General features: G+C 43.7%; 1 protein-coding gene across 1 annotated transcript in view; it reads left to right on the forward strand.

The window, feature by feature from the left end:
• Window positions 1–18,418, forward strand: part of LOC135195870 (NBAS subunit of NRZ tethering complex-like) — a 227,704-nt gene that overhangs the window by 153,715 nt on the left and 55,571 nt on the right. The window contains exons 5-7 of the mRNA XM_064222380.1: window positions 2,842–3,038; window positions 4,499–4,645; window positions 15,843–16,032. Coding sequence (XP_064078450.1) covers window positions 2,842–3,038; window positions 4,499–4,645; window positions 15,843–16,032 — 534 coding nt within the window. The remainder of the gene's footprint in view (window positions 1–2,841; window positions 3,039–4,498; window positions 4,646–15,842; window positions 16,033–18,418) is intronic.

Consider the following 18,418-nt stretch of genomic DNA (forward strand, 5'->3'; position numbering starts at 1 on the left):
AAGTATGAAAGTGGAACACGTGTAGCTGATCTTGATAGGATGTATGGCGAGTCAGTGTCGACGATCAGCTTTATCCTACCAAAGAAACATGAAGTCAAGGCAGCTGATGTTGCAAAAGGGGTCACTTCATTTACAAAACAAGAGATCGCAACTAGTGGAAGACACAGAAAAGCTTCTGTTAGTGTTGATCAAGGAAAAACAATTAGTGGGGGATAGTGTGTCTGAAGTGATCTTTTGTGAGAACTAGGATGCTACATGCTGATTTAAGTAAGAAAATGCCAACAACTAGTGATGCTCTTGGTGATTTTAAAGCCAGCAGAAGCTGGTTTGAAAAACTCAGAAAGCATACGGGTATCCATAGTGTCGTATGGCATGCAAGCTCTGATAAACTGCTGCCGAAGAATTCATCGGTGAATTCAGAGTATCTTGAGGCTGAAGAATTCCTCCCACAACAGGTCTTCATTTGTGATGGGAAAGGCCTGTTTTGAAAAAAAAAAAATGCCAAAATGGACCTACATCACACAGGAAAGTTCATAGCCAGGGCATAAGCCTATGAAGGATAGGTTAACACTCTTGGTCTGTGGAAATGCCAGTTGGGATTTCAAAGTGAAGCCTCTACTGCTGTATCACTCTGAAACGCCCCAGTTTGTTTAAGAAAAACAATGTGATAAAGAATAAATTGTCTATGGTGTGGAAGGCCAATAAAAAGGCAGGGGTCAAGAGGCAAATTTTGTTGAGTGGGTAAATGAAGTGTTTGGCCCAAGTGTGGAAAAATACCTGAACAAAAATTAATTGCCCCTCTAGTGTCTCCTGGTAATGGACAATGCTCATGCACATCCTCCTGGCTTGGAAAACCTGTTGTTGGATGAATTTAAATTCATCATCATGAAGTTCTTGCCCCTAATACCACTCCTCTCATCGAGCCCAGGGACTAGCAAATCATCTTGAATTTCAAGAAACTGTACATAAAGGCACTGTTTCAGAGGTGCTTTGAAGTTTACCTCAGGCACTGAATTGATCCTAAGAAAGTTCTGCAAGGATCACTTCAATATATTTTATTGCATAAGTCTTTAGATATGGCTTGGCAAAGAGTGACTTCCAGGACAATGAACTCTGCTTGGAGAAAGTTGTGGCCAGAGTGTTACATCGTGAATGATTTCGAAAGGTTTGAGGCTGACCCCGATCACCTTACGTCTGTTGTGGAGTCTATTGTGTCTCTGGGGAAGCCCATGGGCTTGGATGTGAGTGGCGAGGATGTGGAAGAGCTAGTGGATGCCCACAGGGAAGAGCTAAGCACTGAGGAGCTTCAAGATCTTCAGCAGGAACAGCAGCAGACAGCAGATGAGGAATCCGAGGGGGAGGAGGAAGAGAGAGGGGATACTGTGCCTAATTCAGTGATTAAAGAAATGTTTGCCAAGTGGAGTGATGTACAAAAATTTTTTGAGACATCATCCTAACAAAAACGTTGCAATCCGTGCCTCTGACATGTTTGATGATAATGCTTTGTACCATTTCAGGCAGATATTAGAGATGTGAGAAACAAATATCTCTGGACAGTTTTATTATTTGGCAGGGGTCCAGTGATTCTCAAGCTGGTTCTAGTGCCAGTAAAAAACAAAGTGGGAAAGTAACCATAGACATTGCCACTAAAAAATGTAGAAAAACAACCCAAGAAATGTTTATGATACCTGAAGTCCTTGTGGAGGGGTTTCCCATTCCAAAAAGTAACTACTCCTCCTCCTCCTCCCCTCCTCTCCGTTTTCCATACTCTAACAAGAGTCTTCCATAAAGGTAAGAGTGATGTTAAATGTTCCTTATTCATTTCATTATTCATTTTTATTTTTCATTGTTTTCTGTATGTAAAACTGTTTATTCCCTGTAAAATGTATTTAAAAAAATATTTTTGGGGGCCTTGAACGCATTAATACTACAGTATTTACATTATTCCTTATGGGAATTATTGTTTCAGTTTTTGTATGTTTCGGGTATCATTGGAGGTTCTAGAACGAATTGTGTATGAAAACTGAGGTACTACCACTGTACTATTATGTTAAAACATGCTTATTGTGGAGATTATACAGTCTAAAATACGAAATCTTACCTAAGTAATAAATAGGATTAGAGTGTAGGCATGGAATGTCATAATAGGGTGGTTTAGTATATGGTAGCACCATGTATATACCTTTGCCTAATTTCAAAGTCCTGTCATGTTCTGTTGGCTGGAAAGAATCCCCATACATAAAACAAAACATATCTGTAAATGCTCCACTTGTAATGCCAATTCCCACCGCCCAGCCCAGCTAACTTTTTGCATTTTATTGATCATACAACACTGTGATTAAGACTATTACATGTGTGGAGACCTTAGTATCTATCCAAGCTTACACAGAACTACTACCTGACTAATGTTCTCCCTCTTTTCTCTCCCTTTGTAAGGGACTGAAGAGTGGGACAATCATTTGGAACACAAAAGGGCTAGATATAAATAATGTTCTTTTGTAAATAACTAATTCTATTTTCAAACAAATTTATATGTGCAAGCGTTGTTCCTCCTATACGAGTTTGGAGATTTGTGAATTGTACTTTCATTTCTGATAACTTGTAAGAAATTGAGGACAGAGGTAGGTTTAATTGAAAAATATCAGTTGTTTTGGAGCACCATGTAGAATGAAATTACTACTAAGAACTGTGAGCTATGCTCAGGAGGCAAAAGCCTTTTGGGGGACTGAAACTGCTAACTTTAACTTCTTCTTTTTATGCATAATGGCATTTTAATAACTTATAGAAGTGTGTACATTTGAAGTGTTTTTAATGTTATTTTTCCTTTATTCTTTATTGCAGATAAGTGAATCATATGATAGGGGGTTTCTTGGTCTGGAGGTTGAAAGTAGAGTAAATACAAAAAGACATTTAACTGCTGAAGGTCCAGATGAAGAAGAAGACTATCTCGATTCCGATGATGAAGAGGAACTTTCTTTTGTGCAAAGATCTCGTCGTCTTGCTAAAAGTGCCCTCTACTGGGTTACAGATGCTGAGAGGTATTTAGTGCTGGTTTAATTAATTGCTTTAATGTAGTTATGAAGTTAATAATGATTATGAAAAGAGTTGTAAGTCTAATTAAAAGGAGTAATTATGAACATACAGGCAGTCCCTGGGTTACGACGGGGGTTCCGTTCTTGAGACGCGTCGTAAGCCGAAAATCGTCGTGAGCCGGAACATTGTCAAAAATCCTTAGAAAACCTTACTTTTAATGCTTTATGTGCATTCAAAACTATGTAAACTGCATTCTTATTGCATTTTTCATAAAAAAAACTTTAAATATTGATTATTTTGCATTTTTGGTGTCATATTTCATCTGCCAGATCAGCGTTTGTAGGCGTCGTAAATCTGGAACATGCGTCGTAACCCTGGAACATGCGTCGTAACCCTGGAAATAATTTCTGATGAATATAATTGAAAAGCGTCGTAACCTCGGAACGTTGTAAGCCGAGACCGTCGTAACCCGGGGACTGCCTGTAATGTGAAAATGTTAGTTGTACTTACTAGTGACTTACCTTTGGATGAAAGTTAGTGACCTATCTTTGGATGAAAGGATTGGTGGTAATCAATGTGAAATGGAAAGTAACTGTGACAACTGTATAATGGAAGGATTGGTAATAGTGATTGGTGTTGTGGTAATAGTTGTAAAATGTTAATGCTGGTTGATAATCATCACAGTAAATTGAATCAGATACAGTAAACACCCCCCCCCCCCCCCCCCCCCCCCCCCGAATTCATGGGGGTGTGTGCCACAACCCCCCTCGAATAGCTAAAATCTGCAAATACTTAAACCCCTCTAAAAATGCCTAGAACTGCCTATTTTGGTAGTTAAAACACAAAAAAAGCCCTAAAAATGCTTATACGTGAGTAGTATTTTAATATATTTATCTCAAAAAGTGCATTTAGTCATGAAAATATGAAAATACAGTATTTAGTAAATATTCCTCAGTGAAAAATATGAATAGGCAAATTTTCCGCAAAAAATGCGTAGATATGTTCCATAGAGAAATCTGCAGATCGGTGAGTCCACAAATTGCGAGCCTGTGAATCTGGGTGGTTTACAGTAAAATGGATTGTAATATTTGATAATGAGGAATGTCAAAAATTAAATTGATGGGTGACTGATGATTATATCAGGGTTTAAGGAGCAGATATCAGGAAAGGGAGAGTAGCAGTAATTGTTGGAATTTGATGTTGTAAGGTCCATTGATGCCTATAATTAAGAAAAAATATTAAAAGTGACTTAAAGCTATGTACTGTTATATCATATATTATATAATGTATAACTATTATTAATTCATGTATGTTTGAAAGTGACATACTGTATAATAATACAATGTGTGTCTTTATTTTCTTTTGATGATTAGATTTATTACTCTTTTGGTACTTGGGAATAGATATCTTTTATGTTATTTTTGGGGGAAATAGATATCTTTTATGTTATTTTTTTGTCTTGCAGATTTAGGCCTCCAAACAAGAGGCCCAAAATTGTACAGAGAACTTTTCGTCTTCTGTGTTTAAAGAGCACAACTCCTGAAGAATTATTTGCCCGTAAAATTGAAAATGAAGAATATGGGGAAGCTTTAGCTTTGGCTCGTAGTTATAAGTAAGTGATGATACTTTGCATGCCAAGGAATAGTAAAGAAGTAGTTGGTCATCATCATCATAAACTATTTTACATCCTCCTTTTCCCTGTCCTTTGCAGTTTCCGCTTGCTTCTCATCAGTTCTAGGTCTGGGTTTCACCCCTCTTTCCATGATATCCTTGGCCCTTGTAAAGCTCTTTGTCCTGTTATATTCAACCATTACTCGTCCCTTGTTGTATTTTGAGCCATCTCAATCTTTGATATCTCTATCACAACCTGTTTTCCTCCCTTTAGGGGTTTATTGTCTTCAGTGCACCTCATGTGATGCACTATAGGCATTACTTTAATGTTTTTTGCAGCATCCCTTTGGCCCCAAGCTGCAACCCCTTTCATTTCTTTTACTACTGCACTTATGTTCATATTCTCTTCCATCTAACTTTCCACCCTCTCCTAACAATTGTTTTATAGTGGAACTTGGAATTTTTACTCCTGTTACACCTTTAAAACCTTTTTAACTCTCAATTTCCCTTTCAGTGCTGAATGACCTCATAGGTCCCGATCTGTTTTCCAGCCATTGGATACCTCATCTCTGCAGTTTTCTCATTTTTATTATGATTTTCCTAGTATATATTCTGGCCATGGATCTTAATATTTTATCGTTACATTTTTTCAAAATTTTCATTTATTCATTCCAACTTATTTGTCATAAATAGCCATAATCTGAGCAATGGATGTTATAACTGCTCTAACTAGCTAAATTCTGAAAGACAAAAGACCACACTGTCCATACTTACACCAAGCTTGGTCATTCAAGAAAGCCTTATTCATCTGTGTAGGCTCCTTAGAAATATTCCTAGCAGCTCTTCTAGAATTAGTATCTTCTTGCCCATCTTCTTTCATCCACTAACCTTTAAGGTACCTTATCTCCATTCTGATTTATTTTGTAAGTTTTTGCCTATTCTACCAGTGCTTTGTGCCTTCCAGGCTCATGGCATCACTTGCCACTTGGAGTTTACATTGAATACTGTTCCTTTGTTCCAGTTAGTAATGTGCCTCTTTTTGCATCATAGGACTACTTACTTATCACTTAATTTTGAGATTTCTTTCTTTAAACATGCTCATAGAATTCTGTCTTTAATAATTTATAGTATTGGTGTTCAGTAAGTTTTTAGCATAATGCAGTTTTTAGCCAGTTTCACAACCAAGAATAACCTTCATTTCTCCCTTTTTTAAATTCAAACTGTTCTTTACTGCAGTTTTCATGTTTACATTTCATTGTTCATATTAATTTAAGGTAATTATTCTTCCATTAATGCTTAGTCTGTGCTTATTAATTTGATTATATTGTGATTTGTATTAATTCCCATTATACTTATGTTGTCTTTTTTGATGGTAATAATAGTAGTGATTTAATTACTTCAGTGTACTTAAGAGGGTGTAGAGACATACTTGCAGCTCATCTGTAGATAAAGACCTAAATTTGAAGTGCTCTTAGTGTATTAGAAAGCAGTGTTTCCTGCAAATGATATGTCCAGTGTTTGTATATGAATTGGTGTGTTGATTGGTGGTTTTTCTATGCCCAGAAGAGGGCTTACAAGTGTTGTGTCCCAAAACCTCAGCAGATGCTTCATCAAACCCTTCTTGTCAAGCCCTGCTATTGCTCCAGCAGTCAGGATGTCTCCAAGGGCTTGGTCTGACACTCCTGGGGGTTGGGGGGGATTTCCTTGCTTACTCACCTTCCTTCCCATCAGTCTCCAACTTTGTGATGTCTGCTGGCTTTGTCTATGCCTGTACCCTCCTCTTTTGTCCCTAACTCCTCATAGAAGTTGTTGAGAACTTGAGTTATCTCTCATGGGTGTTTCAAAAAGGTGGCATTTTTAGTGTTTAAGGAAAGTTTGGTTGGTCTGTAAACTAGTTGACTGTGGGCCTGTCAACTTCAGCATTGCCTCTTAGCATCACATTTGCCACTGAGATATACAAGGTGTATGAGTTGTCTCCTGCAGCATTTATGCCATTGAGTGACCATCTTAGCTGCCATTACATTGCCTGAGGTTATGTTATCCATGCTGTCTCAACTGCAATTGTGTCGGTGGTGTCTGATTCTGGTTCTATTTGTGAGTGACTGAATTATCTTTTTCCTGTGTTTTTGTTTACTGCTATGCATCTGTTGATAGAGTTGTGGCTGAGAGCCATCCCCCTCCCAAGACTAGTCTGAAGTGCCACAATAAGGACAAGTAGACAGGTCATTGCTGGAAATTACTGCTCTCACTCACCCAGGCACAGTCATGAGTCATTGTTTTCATAGACATCACAGTAGAAGCTATTCAGAATTCTCCAACATGCTGAAGGTTGGAGTAATAATCTACTTCTGACTGCTACATCTCTAGAGGAAAATCCTCTCCTGCTCAGTGTCCTTCTTTGTCTAGTACTAGCTCTCTTTTGGCAACTCATGACCAAGAGTTTTGCTGATGTTTTATTGTTTCTTTTGCAGTCTCTTTAGTTTTTTTTTGCTTACTGCTCATCCTTTAACTCTGGATTCCCCGTTGATAAAGTATCTTCTTTCCAGACTCCTCTGCTTGAATCCATGAGACTTTGGGAAATTACCTTTCATGCCCAGTGTTCCTTGGAGGGCTAGATTTAGCTCTCCCAAGGCAATTGTCATATTAGTTGAAGACGAATGAGGAACCTGCATATGATCTGCAAGTTGTCATCAAGTGAGGTCTCCTGGTCCTCGTTAGTGACCAGGAATTCATGGAAGAGGGCCAAGAGAAGACATTCTCTTTCCCACTGGAGGTATTGGTTTGGTTGTGGGATATATGCAACCCACAGAGGGTGCCAGCCCCAATGCTTAAGACTGACCCATCCCAAGGAAACCCAGCCAACTTCAGACAGTCACAAGTGTTGCCCAACTATCACATAGAAAAGCTTTATTGTATCAAGGACTGATTGTCATAGATGTACCAAACCTCATCTGTGATGGCAGTGCTTTTAAAGTAGGCTTCTGCTTTTTAATCTGTTCTCAGGCACATATTCAAGTGGAGCTTCTGGCCATCAACCTGTCTCTCAAGACAAGCTCCCAACTTGCAGTTTGGCGTTAGGATTTTGACATTTGTTGTAGGGACTGAAAGGTTCCAGTCTTTGGATATTGAGGTGAAGTCAGTGATGCAAAGAAGGTGATTGAGGAAGTACAGGACAACTTATCTGGATTTTAGAGTCTGGGCAAGTTTGTGTAGCAAACCCTTTCAGGAAAGAATTAAGTGTTCTATCTTGTCATTCTATTAGGAAAGAGGACATGAGGCTTATGTGAACCTTGACAAGGACTTTCATGTTCCAGAGCTGCTAACTATGACTAAGTACCTTGTCTTCTGTGGGTGGGGAAGGTTTTGTGTTTTAGCCTAGCAACTAAACCTCAAGTTGTCACCTCGACCTTAGCACCAGTAACAGCACAGAGTGACATGAATGCTATCAGATTTTGGATATACCTGGATGTTTTGTAGGTGATAGCATTCCTAATTCACGTTTGACAATGCTTGGGACTTAACATCAACTGGAAGAAGTCTCATTTATGCTATTAACAAGAATTACATAACTAGGTGTGGATGTCATCACAAAATTTTGGCATCCAGTGCAGGCTCAAGAGATTGTCATCCTTGATCCTGAAGATCTAGTGTAACACTCAACTCTAACAGTACTACCTTGCTTGAGAAACAAGTGTGGTTCGAGATCTGAGGTATTGTGTTATTTCACCATGGTCAACCTCCTACAGGCAGAATCTGATGCTGGCAGTATAGTTCTGTGGTTCAATTTAGGAAGGCAATAAAGCAAAATGTAGATAGTCTCAGGTATGGGAAGCAACCTCTGTTGTTATGGTCAGTGATGGCTTTGATGCCCACCTTTGGTGGACCTGTTTTCAACAAGCCTAAAATGCAAGCTGGTATTATATTGCCTTCCCAGCTGTTCCAATTAGTTGGGAAGATAGAAGTGCTGATGCATTACTGTACGACCTGGATGTTTATGCCTTCCCTCTTTTCAACTCGGAAGTCAAGTCAGACTTGCTTTAAGTTTAGGAACACGATGGTGACCTTGATTGCCTGTCTTAGGCCACAGTAGGAATGATTTGTGTAGATAGAGGAGATCCTGTTGAAAGAGAAGTTGCTTTTTCAGCCACATTTTTGAAGGCTCCAGAAGAACTGAGAGATGTTGCAGCTTCATCTCAGAAGATTATCTAGCAGAGTTTCTGAAAGGGGAATTTTTTGCAGAAGTACTGGTAGAAACCATTGTAAAAACTTCCAGAGTTTTGGTGATGGACTTTTACCAGATCAAGTAGAGACAGTCTTGTAGTGGGTGCAGTGAACAGGATATTAATCTGGTTCAACCTACTAATCCTTTAATTGTTGTTTTTATACATTCAACTTCCCTGCCTGATATATACTTAGCTATAGACTCCGTCGTCCCCGACAGAAATTCAAATTTCGCGGCACACGCTACCGGTAGGTCAGGTGATCTACCGCCCTGCCCTGGGTGGCAGGACTAGGAACCATTCCCGTTTTCTAATCAGATTTCTTCTGTTGCCCAGACCATCAACATTGTTGTTGGTTCCTCTTGACTGGATTTTCTTTTTTCATCGACAATTGATCTTCTTGACCGACTTTTGGTGACGTATCTGGATTGTTGGATTGGCATACGCTTTTGTGGACTGTTTTGGACTTGCTTTGGATTTTTCTTAAAATGTCTGACGCTGGAATGGTTGTGAGACGTTGTGTGAATGTAGGCTGTAAGGTGAGGTTGCCGAAAGCTTCGGTAGACCCTCACACCGTATGTAAGGGTTTGCAGGGAGTATGAATGTTCTTTTACTAATACTTGCAAGGAATGTGAGAATTTGAGTGAGAGAGAGTGGAAGAATCTAACTACTTATTTGAAGAAGTTAGAGAGAGAGAGAGTGAGGAAAGCTTCTTCTAGAAGTTTGAGTAGTTCTAGATCAAATGAACTAGTTCCTAGTTTGGGATCTTCCCCACTTGTAAGAATTGCTACTTCTCCTTCCTTTTCAGCCTCTTCACCTATTGCAGATCCTGTAGATTCGGCAAAAGAACTTGCGGATCTAAAAGCAGCCTTCAAGATCATGGAAAACAAAATGGCTGCTCTGCAAGGTAAGGCTAGTGATATTACAGTGGACAGTGATGTGAGTGTCCCCAGTGTGGTGGAGGGGGCATCTGGTCGGCTCCACAACGCTCCCAGGTCTAGACCTCTTCCAAGCTCACATGCCCAGAGGAGAAGGAATGTCAAAAACCGTAAGGAGGTTGTGGAGAATCCCCACCGATCAGGTGTCCCTTCGGCAGGCTCTGTGACACCCCAGACTGCCAGGGATCGCTATTGCAAAAGCGTCCTGCGTGAGTGTTTCTCATCGGGGTCTTCGTCTCCTAGACGCGATTGGAGGGATTCTGATCGCTCGCGACCACTGAAGAGGAGTTGGAAGGCGCCGACTCTTGACTCGAGCCCGGAACGCTTCCCTGAGGAGTCTCCTTCGGATGTTAAGAGGGCAAAAAGAGCCCTATTGTCACCCGTAGTTAGAAGGAGTCAGGAGGTGGAGCCCATGGACTCCTCCCCTCCTCCTCCTCCTCCTCCCGAAGAGGATAAAGAGGAGGCTACTAAAAGATTTCTAGTTTCTATGCAAGAACAGATATCGTCGTTGGTAGGAGTGCTTTCAAAGGAGCCTCCTCGAAGGAAAGACACTTCCCTTCCCATCAAGAGGTCCTCCAGACGTGTGGAGGTACCTGCCACCAAGAACGAGGTTCCTATTAGGAGTGAGGCTCCTAGCAAGAGCGAGGAGTCAACCAAACGTAAGGAGTCAACCAAGTGCAAGACTCCTACCAGGTGCGAAGAGCCGATCAGGCATCTGGCGCCAGCCAGGAGTGAAGAGTCTCCCAGGAGGCAGGAGCCAAGAGCCAGGAGTGAGGAGTCACCCAGGAGGCAGGAGCCAAGAGCCAGGAGTGAGGAGTCACCCAGGCAGGAGCCAGGAGCCAGGAGGAGCCAGGAGCCACCGGAGCAGGACAGTCAGGAGTCAGGAGTCAGGAGGCAGGAGTCAGGAGTCAGGAGTCGGAGTCAGGAGTCAGGAGTCGGAGTCAGGAGGCAGGCAGTCAGGAGTCGGAGCCAGGAGGCAGGAGTCGGAATTCTTCCATTAGGCAAGATCCGAATAGACTCTTATCCGGAATTGATGACTCTTCTCCAGACAGAAGCACCTCTCCTTTGGATCGTAGGAGGTCTTGGAAAGACTCTTCCTCCAAATGGGAACTTTCTCCTTCTTCTGATCGGGTTTTGGATGAGTTGTCTGAAGACGAGCTCCCTACAAATGAGGGACTCTCGAATTATAAGACATTAGCCTCCTTATTACTGCAAGAGTTTGGAGACTCTCTTAGTCCAGCCGCTCCTCCTTCTCCTCGTTCACTCTTTTTGAGTACGGCTACTGTAAAGTCCTCGGCTTTCCTGAAAATGAAACCAGCGATTTCAATGAAGAAGGCCCTCCAATCTTTGGATTCATGGATGGGCGCTAAGAAAGAGTTGGACAAAACAGTATTCTGCATGCCTCCTTCCAAACTCCATGGAAAGAGAGGTATTTGGTACGGGACAGGAGAGACTATGGGTCTTTCTCTTCCTGCATCGGCAGACGCTGACTTCTCTAATCTGGTTGATGCCTCCAGACGACACTCTTTAGTCTCGGCCAGATCTACATGGAGCATTTCCGAATTGAACCACTTTCTTAAAGGACTTTTCATCATTTTAGAAGTGTTCAATTTTCTGGATTGGTCTCTCGGAGTTCTGGCTAAGAAGTCTCAGGACTCGGAGTTTCTTAAGAGCCCAGAAATTCTCCATGGCGTCCTGGCTTGCATGGACAAGGCGGTACAAGACGGTTCGGGAGAAGTTTCTTACCTATTTGGAGCCGGTTTGCTGAAAAAGAGATCAGTTTATGGATCCCTTTTGTCGAAAGCTGTTTCTCCTAGCCAGAGGACCGCGTTATTGTTCGCCCCTCTGTCGGACCATTTGTTTCCTTCTCAGTTGGTGAGAGATATATCTCGCTCACTAACTGAGAAGGCGACACAAGACCTCCTTGTTCAGACTTCAAAGAAGAGTCGCCCTGTAGTGTCAACGAGTAAGAAGGACTCTCGTCCTCCTCAGCAGCCCTTTCGTGGAGGTGCAACGGCTCGTTCCCCTTCCAGAAAGAAGAGCTCTGATAAGAGAAGAAGGTCTTCCTTCAGGCCCTTCAAGAAAGGAAAGTGACTTGATGATCCTCCAAGCACCAGTAGGTGCCAGACTCCTGAACTTTGCAGGAGCCTGGGCACAGAGAGGAGCCGACTCTTGGTCGGTTTCAGTTCTAAAGAAAGGATACATAATCCCCTTCGAAGACAGTCCTCCCCTAACCTCTACTCCTCGGGAACTGTCAGCGAGGTACAGAGACCCTGTAATGAAAAATACTCTCCTTCAAATGGTGGATCAAATGTGGGAAAAGGAGGCCATTGAACTTGTACAGGATCCACTCTCCCCGGGATTTTACAATCGCCTTTTCCTAGTACCAAAGGCTTCGGGGGGGTGGAGACCAGTACTGGACGTAAGCGCACTGAACCGCTTTGTTCAGAAGAAGAAGTTCCGAATGGAAACGTCCGCCTCGGTGATGTCAGCACTACGTCCAGGAGATTGGATGGTCTCTCTGGACTTACAAGATGCATATTTCCACATTCCCATTCACCACTCGTCAAAGAAATATCTTTGATTCATGATAGGAGGCAAGATTTTTCAGTTCAGGGCTCTGTGTTTCGGCCTGTCTACAGCTCCACAGGTCTTCACCAACCTGATGGCGAATGTAGCGAAATGGCTTCACCTAGAGGGAATAAACATCTCCCTCTATTTAGACGACTGGCTGATCAGGGCCAAGTCGGAGAACCAGTGCTTGGAGGACCTGTTGATAACACGGAATATGGTAGAATCTCTGGGATTACTCGTGAACCTCGAGAAGTCGCAACTGATCCCCAGCCAGAACTTGGTCTATCTGGGGATTTAGATGGATTCTCGAGGTTTTCGGGTATTTCCTTCGCAAGAGAGAATCACTCGAGGTTTGTCAAGAATCTCGAGCTTCTTAGAGAGAGAAAGCAGTTCAGCGAGGGATTATTTGAGCCTTTTAGGGACTCTGTCCTCGCTAGAAAAGTTCTTCTCTCTGGGGAGGCTTCACCTTCGCCCTCTTCAGTTTTTCCTGAAAGAGGTGTGGAGTTGGAAGACGGGACAACTCTCAGACACTTTCCCGATTCCACAGGAGGTGAAAAATCACTTAAAGTGGTGGATCCTTCCTCTAAAGAAGAACGAAGGCGTGTCACTTGCCCTGCAGAACCCCAACCAAGTGTTATTTTCCGACGCTTCGGAGTCGGGATGGGGAGCGACGCTAGGAGCAAGGGAGGTGTCAGGCACCTGGACAAAGGAGCAGGTGTCCTGGCACATCAATTGCAAAGAGCTAGTAGCCATACACCTGGCCTTATGATTCTTCGAGGAGGTAGTCAGAGGCGGGGTGGTTCAGATAAACTCGGACAACACCACGGCTCTGGCTTACATACGCAAGCAAGGAGGGACTCATTCATTCTCCCTCTATCAACTAACAAAAGACCTATTAACCTGGACAGAGGAAAGAGGTATAACTCTCCTCACAAGATTTGTGCAAGGGATAAGGAATGTGAGAGCGGACAGGCTAAGCAGGAGGAATCAGGTCCTTCCCACAGAGTGGACTCTACACAGAAGTGTGCGGAGTCTGTGGTCCCTGTGGGGGAGGCCTCACATAGACCTGTTTGCTACGTTCCTCTCCAAAAGAGTAGAGATTTTTTGCTCTCTAGTGGAAGATCCAAGAGCCTTTGCAATCGACGCGTTTCTCCTGGATTGGTCGGGCCTAGACGCCTACGCCTTTCCCCCATTCAAGATCCTGGGGGAAGTACTCAGGAAATTCGTGGCTTCAAAGGGCACGAAGTTGACCCTCATAGCCCCATTTTGGCCAGCCCAGGAATGGTTCACGGAGGTACTGGAGTGGATAGTGGACTTCCCCAGATCTCTGCCAAGCAGAACAGATCTACTCAGACAACCCCACTTCGAGAGGTTTCATCACAACCTCCCCGGTCTCGCTCTGACTGCCTTTCGACTATCGAAAGACTTGTCAGAGCGAGGGGATTTTCTCGCAAGGCTGCAGGCGCTATCGCTAGAGCCCGCAGATCTTCAACGAGAAGAGTATACCAATCGAAGTGGGAAGTCTTTAGGAGGTGGTGTAAGAATAAGAAGCTGTCCTCCTCCAGTACCTCTATAGTTAACATTGCCGATTTCCTCCTTTTTCTTAGGGAGGAATCGCACCTTTCTGTGTCTACAATCAAAGGATACAGAAGTATGCTGTCTTCAGTATTCAGGAATCGAGGGCTAGAGATTGCAGAGAACAAGGATCTCCATGATTTGATTCGGTCCTTTGAGACTTCGAAATCAGGGTCTCCGAGAACACCTAGCTGGAATCTGGACATGGTCCTGAAATTCCTTGCCTCAGACAAATTCGAGCCTCTACATCTGGCTTCCTTCCGCGACGTCACTAGGAAATGTTTATTCCTGTTGTCTCTCGCGACGGCCAAGAGGACGAGCGAATTGCACGCTCTGGACTCCAAAGTGGGGTTTAAAGGAGATGCGGCTATCTGTTCGTTCCAGACATTGTTTCTGGCGAAAAACAAAAACCCATCAAAACCTTGGCCCAGAAGCTTTGAAGTAAAAGGCCTATCTAACCTCGTAGGCAGAGAGATAGAGAGGTCTCTCTGTACGGTTAGAGCTCTTAAATTTTATTTAGAGAAAAAGAAACAGATGGGAGGCTGTCAGCAAGGTCTTTGGTGTGCTGTGAAGAACCCCAAAAGACTCATGTCTAAAAACGCCTTGGCCTTCTTTGTGAGAAGCGTGATTACTGATGCTCACAAGAACTGCCCGGATGAATCCTTCGGTCTTCTAAAGGTTAAGACTCATGAGGTAAGGGCAGTAGCAACGTCCCTGGCGTTTCAAAAGAATATGTCTCTCAGGAATATCATTGAGACTACATATTGGAGATGCAATTCAGTGTTTGCGTCTCATTACCTGAAGGATGTGAAAGTGACCTATGAGAAATGCTTCTCTTTTGGTCCATTTGTATCAGCAGATACAGTTCTGGGACTTGGAGCAAAGACTGATCCTTAAAATATTTTATCTTAAATGTACATAAACCCTCTTGTCAGATATGTGCTTGGTTTCCTATTAGCAAGCGTACTGATGTCGCACGGGCGGCTGGTGTCATTGCTGGTAGGGGACCAGGGGTATGTATGGCTAGTAGGGGGGTACAAAAATTTTTTTTTTGTGTTTTGTTATAAATGAATGTGTATTTATGTTTCGAGTTTTTGGTTGTTTGTAAGGAGTTTGGGGATAACTCCTTGCAATCTTAGAACTAACATGGATGTTAGGATCAGGTGATCGGGATCGGTGTTGTGCTCCTTGAACAAGGTGTATTGTCATGTTAGTGGAATAGCACCCAATGACAAAGGCCTTTAGGCTCTGCCGAGTAAGTGTATAAGACCCCATTGGCAGACCCACAAGAACTCTTAGCCATAGATCAATATCTCGTTGAGGCTCTTGAGGCGAAGCAGACTCCTGGGCAGTAGCCACGAAGTCTTCCGCCTAATCAGGTAGGAACCAAGGTTTATTAATACCTACAACATATGTTGTTTACCTGTCTATTTCAGTAGTTAGCTGTCTCTTACCCACCACCAATGGGTGCTAATCAGCTAAGTATATATCTGGCAGGGAAGTTGAAGAATGTATAAAAATGATATTGTCATGATACAATAAAGTTTTATACATACTTACCTGACAGATATATACGATTAATGGCCCACCCAGCCTCCCCGCAGGAGACAGGTGGAAGAGAAGAAATCTGATTAGAAAACGGGAATGGTTCCTAGTCCTGCCACCCAGGGCAGGGCGGTAGATCACCTGACCTACCGGTAGCGTGTGCCGTGAAATTTGAATTTCTGTCGGGGACGACGGAGTCTATAGCTAAGTATATATCTGTCAGGTAAGTATGTATAAAACTTTATTGTATCATGACGATATCATTTTTTTTTTGTTCCCATTATCACTATAATTCCGTAGCATACTGTATAACAATGTCATAATGCTCTGAAATTACTTTTTATAGCCTTGACTGTGACCAAGTTTACCAACAACAGTGGCGAAGATCATCTGTCACTGTAGCTTCCATACAAGATTACTTGGCCAAAGTTCATAAAAGGTCTTGGGTGCTGGATGAGTGCATTAATAGGGTGCCTGAAAACATTGATGCTGCTCGGGAATTGCTCCTGTACGGCCTTCGTGGGACTGACCTTGAGGTAATGTGAAATATAACATTTATCAGTTTGAATATTTAGCATTGTTGCATTGTTAAGTACCTTTATTTTGCTTTCCTTCATGATACATTATAAAATTATATAAGCTGTGGAAATGAAAGAACAGAAGAAAAAGAGCAAGAATATGAACTACCTAAGCAAAATTAAAACAAATGGGAAATGTGATATTTCACCTTTCATTTTCTTTACGTCATGTCGTACCTATCAATGAATGTTGTAACAAGAATACAGACCTATGTATTTTACATAAAAATATCTTTGGCATATTTGGTTCAGACTTGGAATCTTGCTAATAAGGCGAGTGAAAGTGAGCATGTAGGGGAAACCCACCTCACCTGGTTGTACTGCCCCTTTTTTTCAACTTCTTTCATGTAGCATGTCTAGGCTGCTCTCAATGGTCATGGAACTTGATTATGAGTCATGAAGATTCTCTCTCTCTCTCTTTGATTGTGTGTTTGTTCCTATTTCTTGTTTGTTGTGTCAAGGTGCAAGAACACCGTAGGTATTATTGGTGTGTGTATGTGGGTGTGTCTGCTTTATGCTGCCTCACTTATTAAAGCGCTCATGGAAGGGAGACAGCGTGGGGGCGGGAACCGGACGAACGTGAGTGACGCGAACGATGCCGTATCATCGGAAGTTCCAAGCAGGAATAGCGAACTAAATAGTACTACGTCCGCGGGAAACCGTAACATTGGGAATGGAATGCTCGTTCCCTCTCAGACAGAGGTTGCAATGCCACCTCCGGCACCGGCTGTTGTAGCGCCTGCCAGAGTAGTGACAAAACTTCCCATCCCGATATTGCACATTCCCAAGTTCGACAATTCTAGATCCAAGGAGGGCTTCTTGTCGATCGAAGCCTTCGATGAAAGCTGGGAAAATGCTACCGTGGGCTGCACTGACGCTCAAAGGATTGCGCAGGCCACCGTGAAGATGATCGGGGCTGTGGCCCAGGAAATTATGTCTCTGAGGTGCGATGCGAAGAGTTGGGAAGCGTACAAAAGCTTCCTTTTTCAAACTTTTGCCCTGGACATAGATGAAAGAAGAGAAAAATGGGCACGCTATTATCCAGAAATCCAGGTGGGGGAGACCATTGCCAATTTTGTCACCCGGATTTCAAGGCAGTATGACAGTTTGGCACCGGAGACAGAACGACCGGAGGAGAACAGAGAGAACTTCTGTTGACAGATGCTGATAAGGACTCTCCCCAACTCAGTAGCTTCGTACCTGTCGGGATGCATGGAGCCCTTGAAGACGTTGATTCTCCAGGCACAAATAGCACTGGATAAAGAAGTGCCTCATAAAGGGGAGGGGATGACGCTGTCCTACCCCCCTACCATCGTCGCTGGCGCCAAACCTTCCGCACCAGGAAAGCGCGCTCTACCTGCCCCATCCAGCTCCAGAGCTTGCCCCAGTGCCAAGCGACAGAGGGTAACAACGGGAAAGGGGAGCATGGATACGACTGGGTGGCTGTGCTGGCAGTGGGGGAGAAGGGGTCACTTGCATGCTCAATGCCCCTCCTTCGGTCAGTGGGATGTTATGGGTGCGGTGCAACGGATCACCTGGTCAGCCAGTGTACAAAAAACGGCGCCACACCAAATCGCAGGCCCCCCTCCCACAAGAGGAAGGGGAAGAAGGCAAGTGCCGACGAATAATCTTCCTCCGGCACTCCAAAGGCCAGCGGCAGCTGCGACCGGAGGAACGACAGCGGGCCAGGTCGGAGCAATGCCACCTCCAGCCAGCAAGTAGGTGGGGACCTCCCCCTGCCCTGTGGTGCTCCCACTGGCCCAGGGGTGACTGCTTCTGTAGGGGAGGCTGGACGGCCGTCTCCCTCCGCCCCTCCCTCTCACGAGAGGGGAGATGGAGCCATACCTATTCTAGAAGTGGGAATAGACTCAGGAAACCCCAACGCTCTATTAGACAGTGGGGCATGTGTCTCTTTGATCGAGGAACACTTAGCGACGGGTGCCATTTCAGCATCAAAAGGGTCTCTAATGTTGCACAGTGCCAGTGGTCATACCATCATGTTGCAGAGAACAATGCAACAAGCCATCTCCCTCGGTGGACGAGTGTTGACTCACAAATTCTATGTGCTGCCTACTACCCACATACCTGGCGTTCCCATTATACTGGGAATCGGGTTCGTGAGCGAGCACCGAGTGGTTCTCCTTGGTGTAGGGGGAGGAGGAGTGGGGGTGGTGATGCCTGTAGGAGGTGGGTAGTACCAACAGATTTCCGTATTGGGGGAAACAAAAGAAGTTGTCCGAATTGCCTTGGCCGCCACTGGGAATATGGGAGTGGTGCCCGCTAGCCCTGAGGTGGGGGAAGTGATCCCACCCGCCTATCTCTACTCCTTTCCCCTCGTCCTGGC

Source organism: Macrobrachium nipponense, chromosome 17 (assembly GCF_015104395.2).
Source record: "Macrobrachium nipponense isolate FS-2020 chromosome 17, ASM1510439v2, whole genome shotgun sequence".
In the NCBI taxonomy this organism is placed as follows: Eukaryota; Metazoa; Arthropoda; class Malacostraca; order Decapoda; family Palaemonidae; genus Macrobrachium; species Macrobrachium nipponense.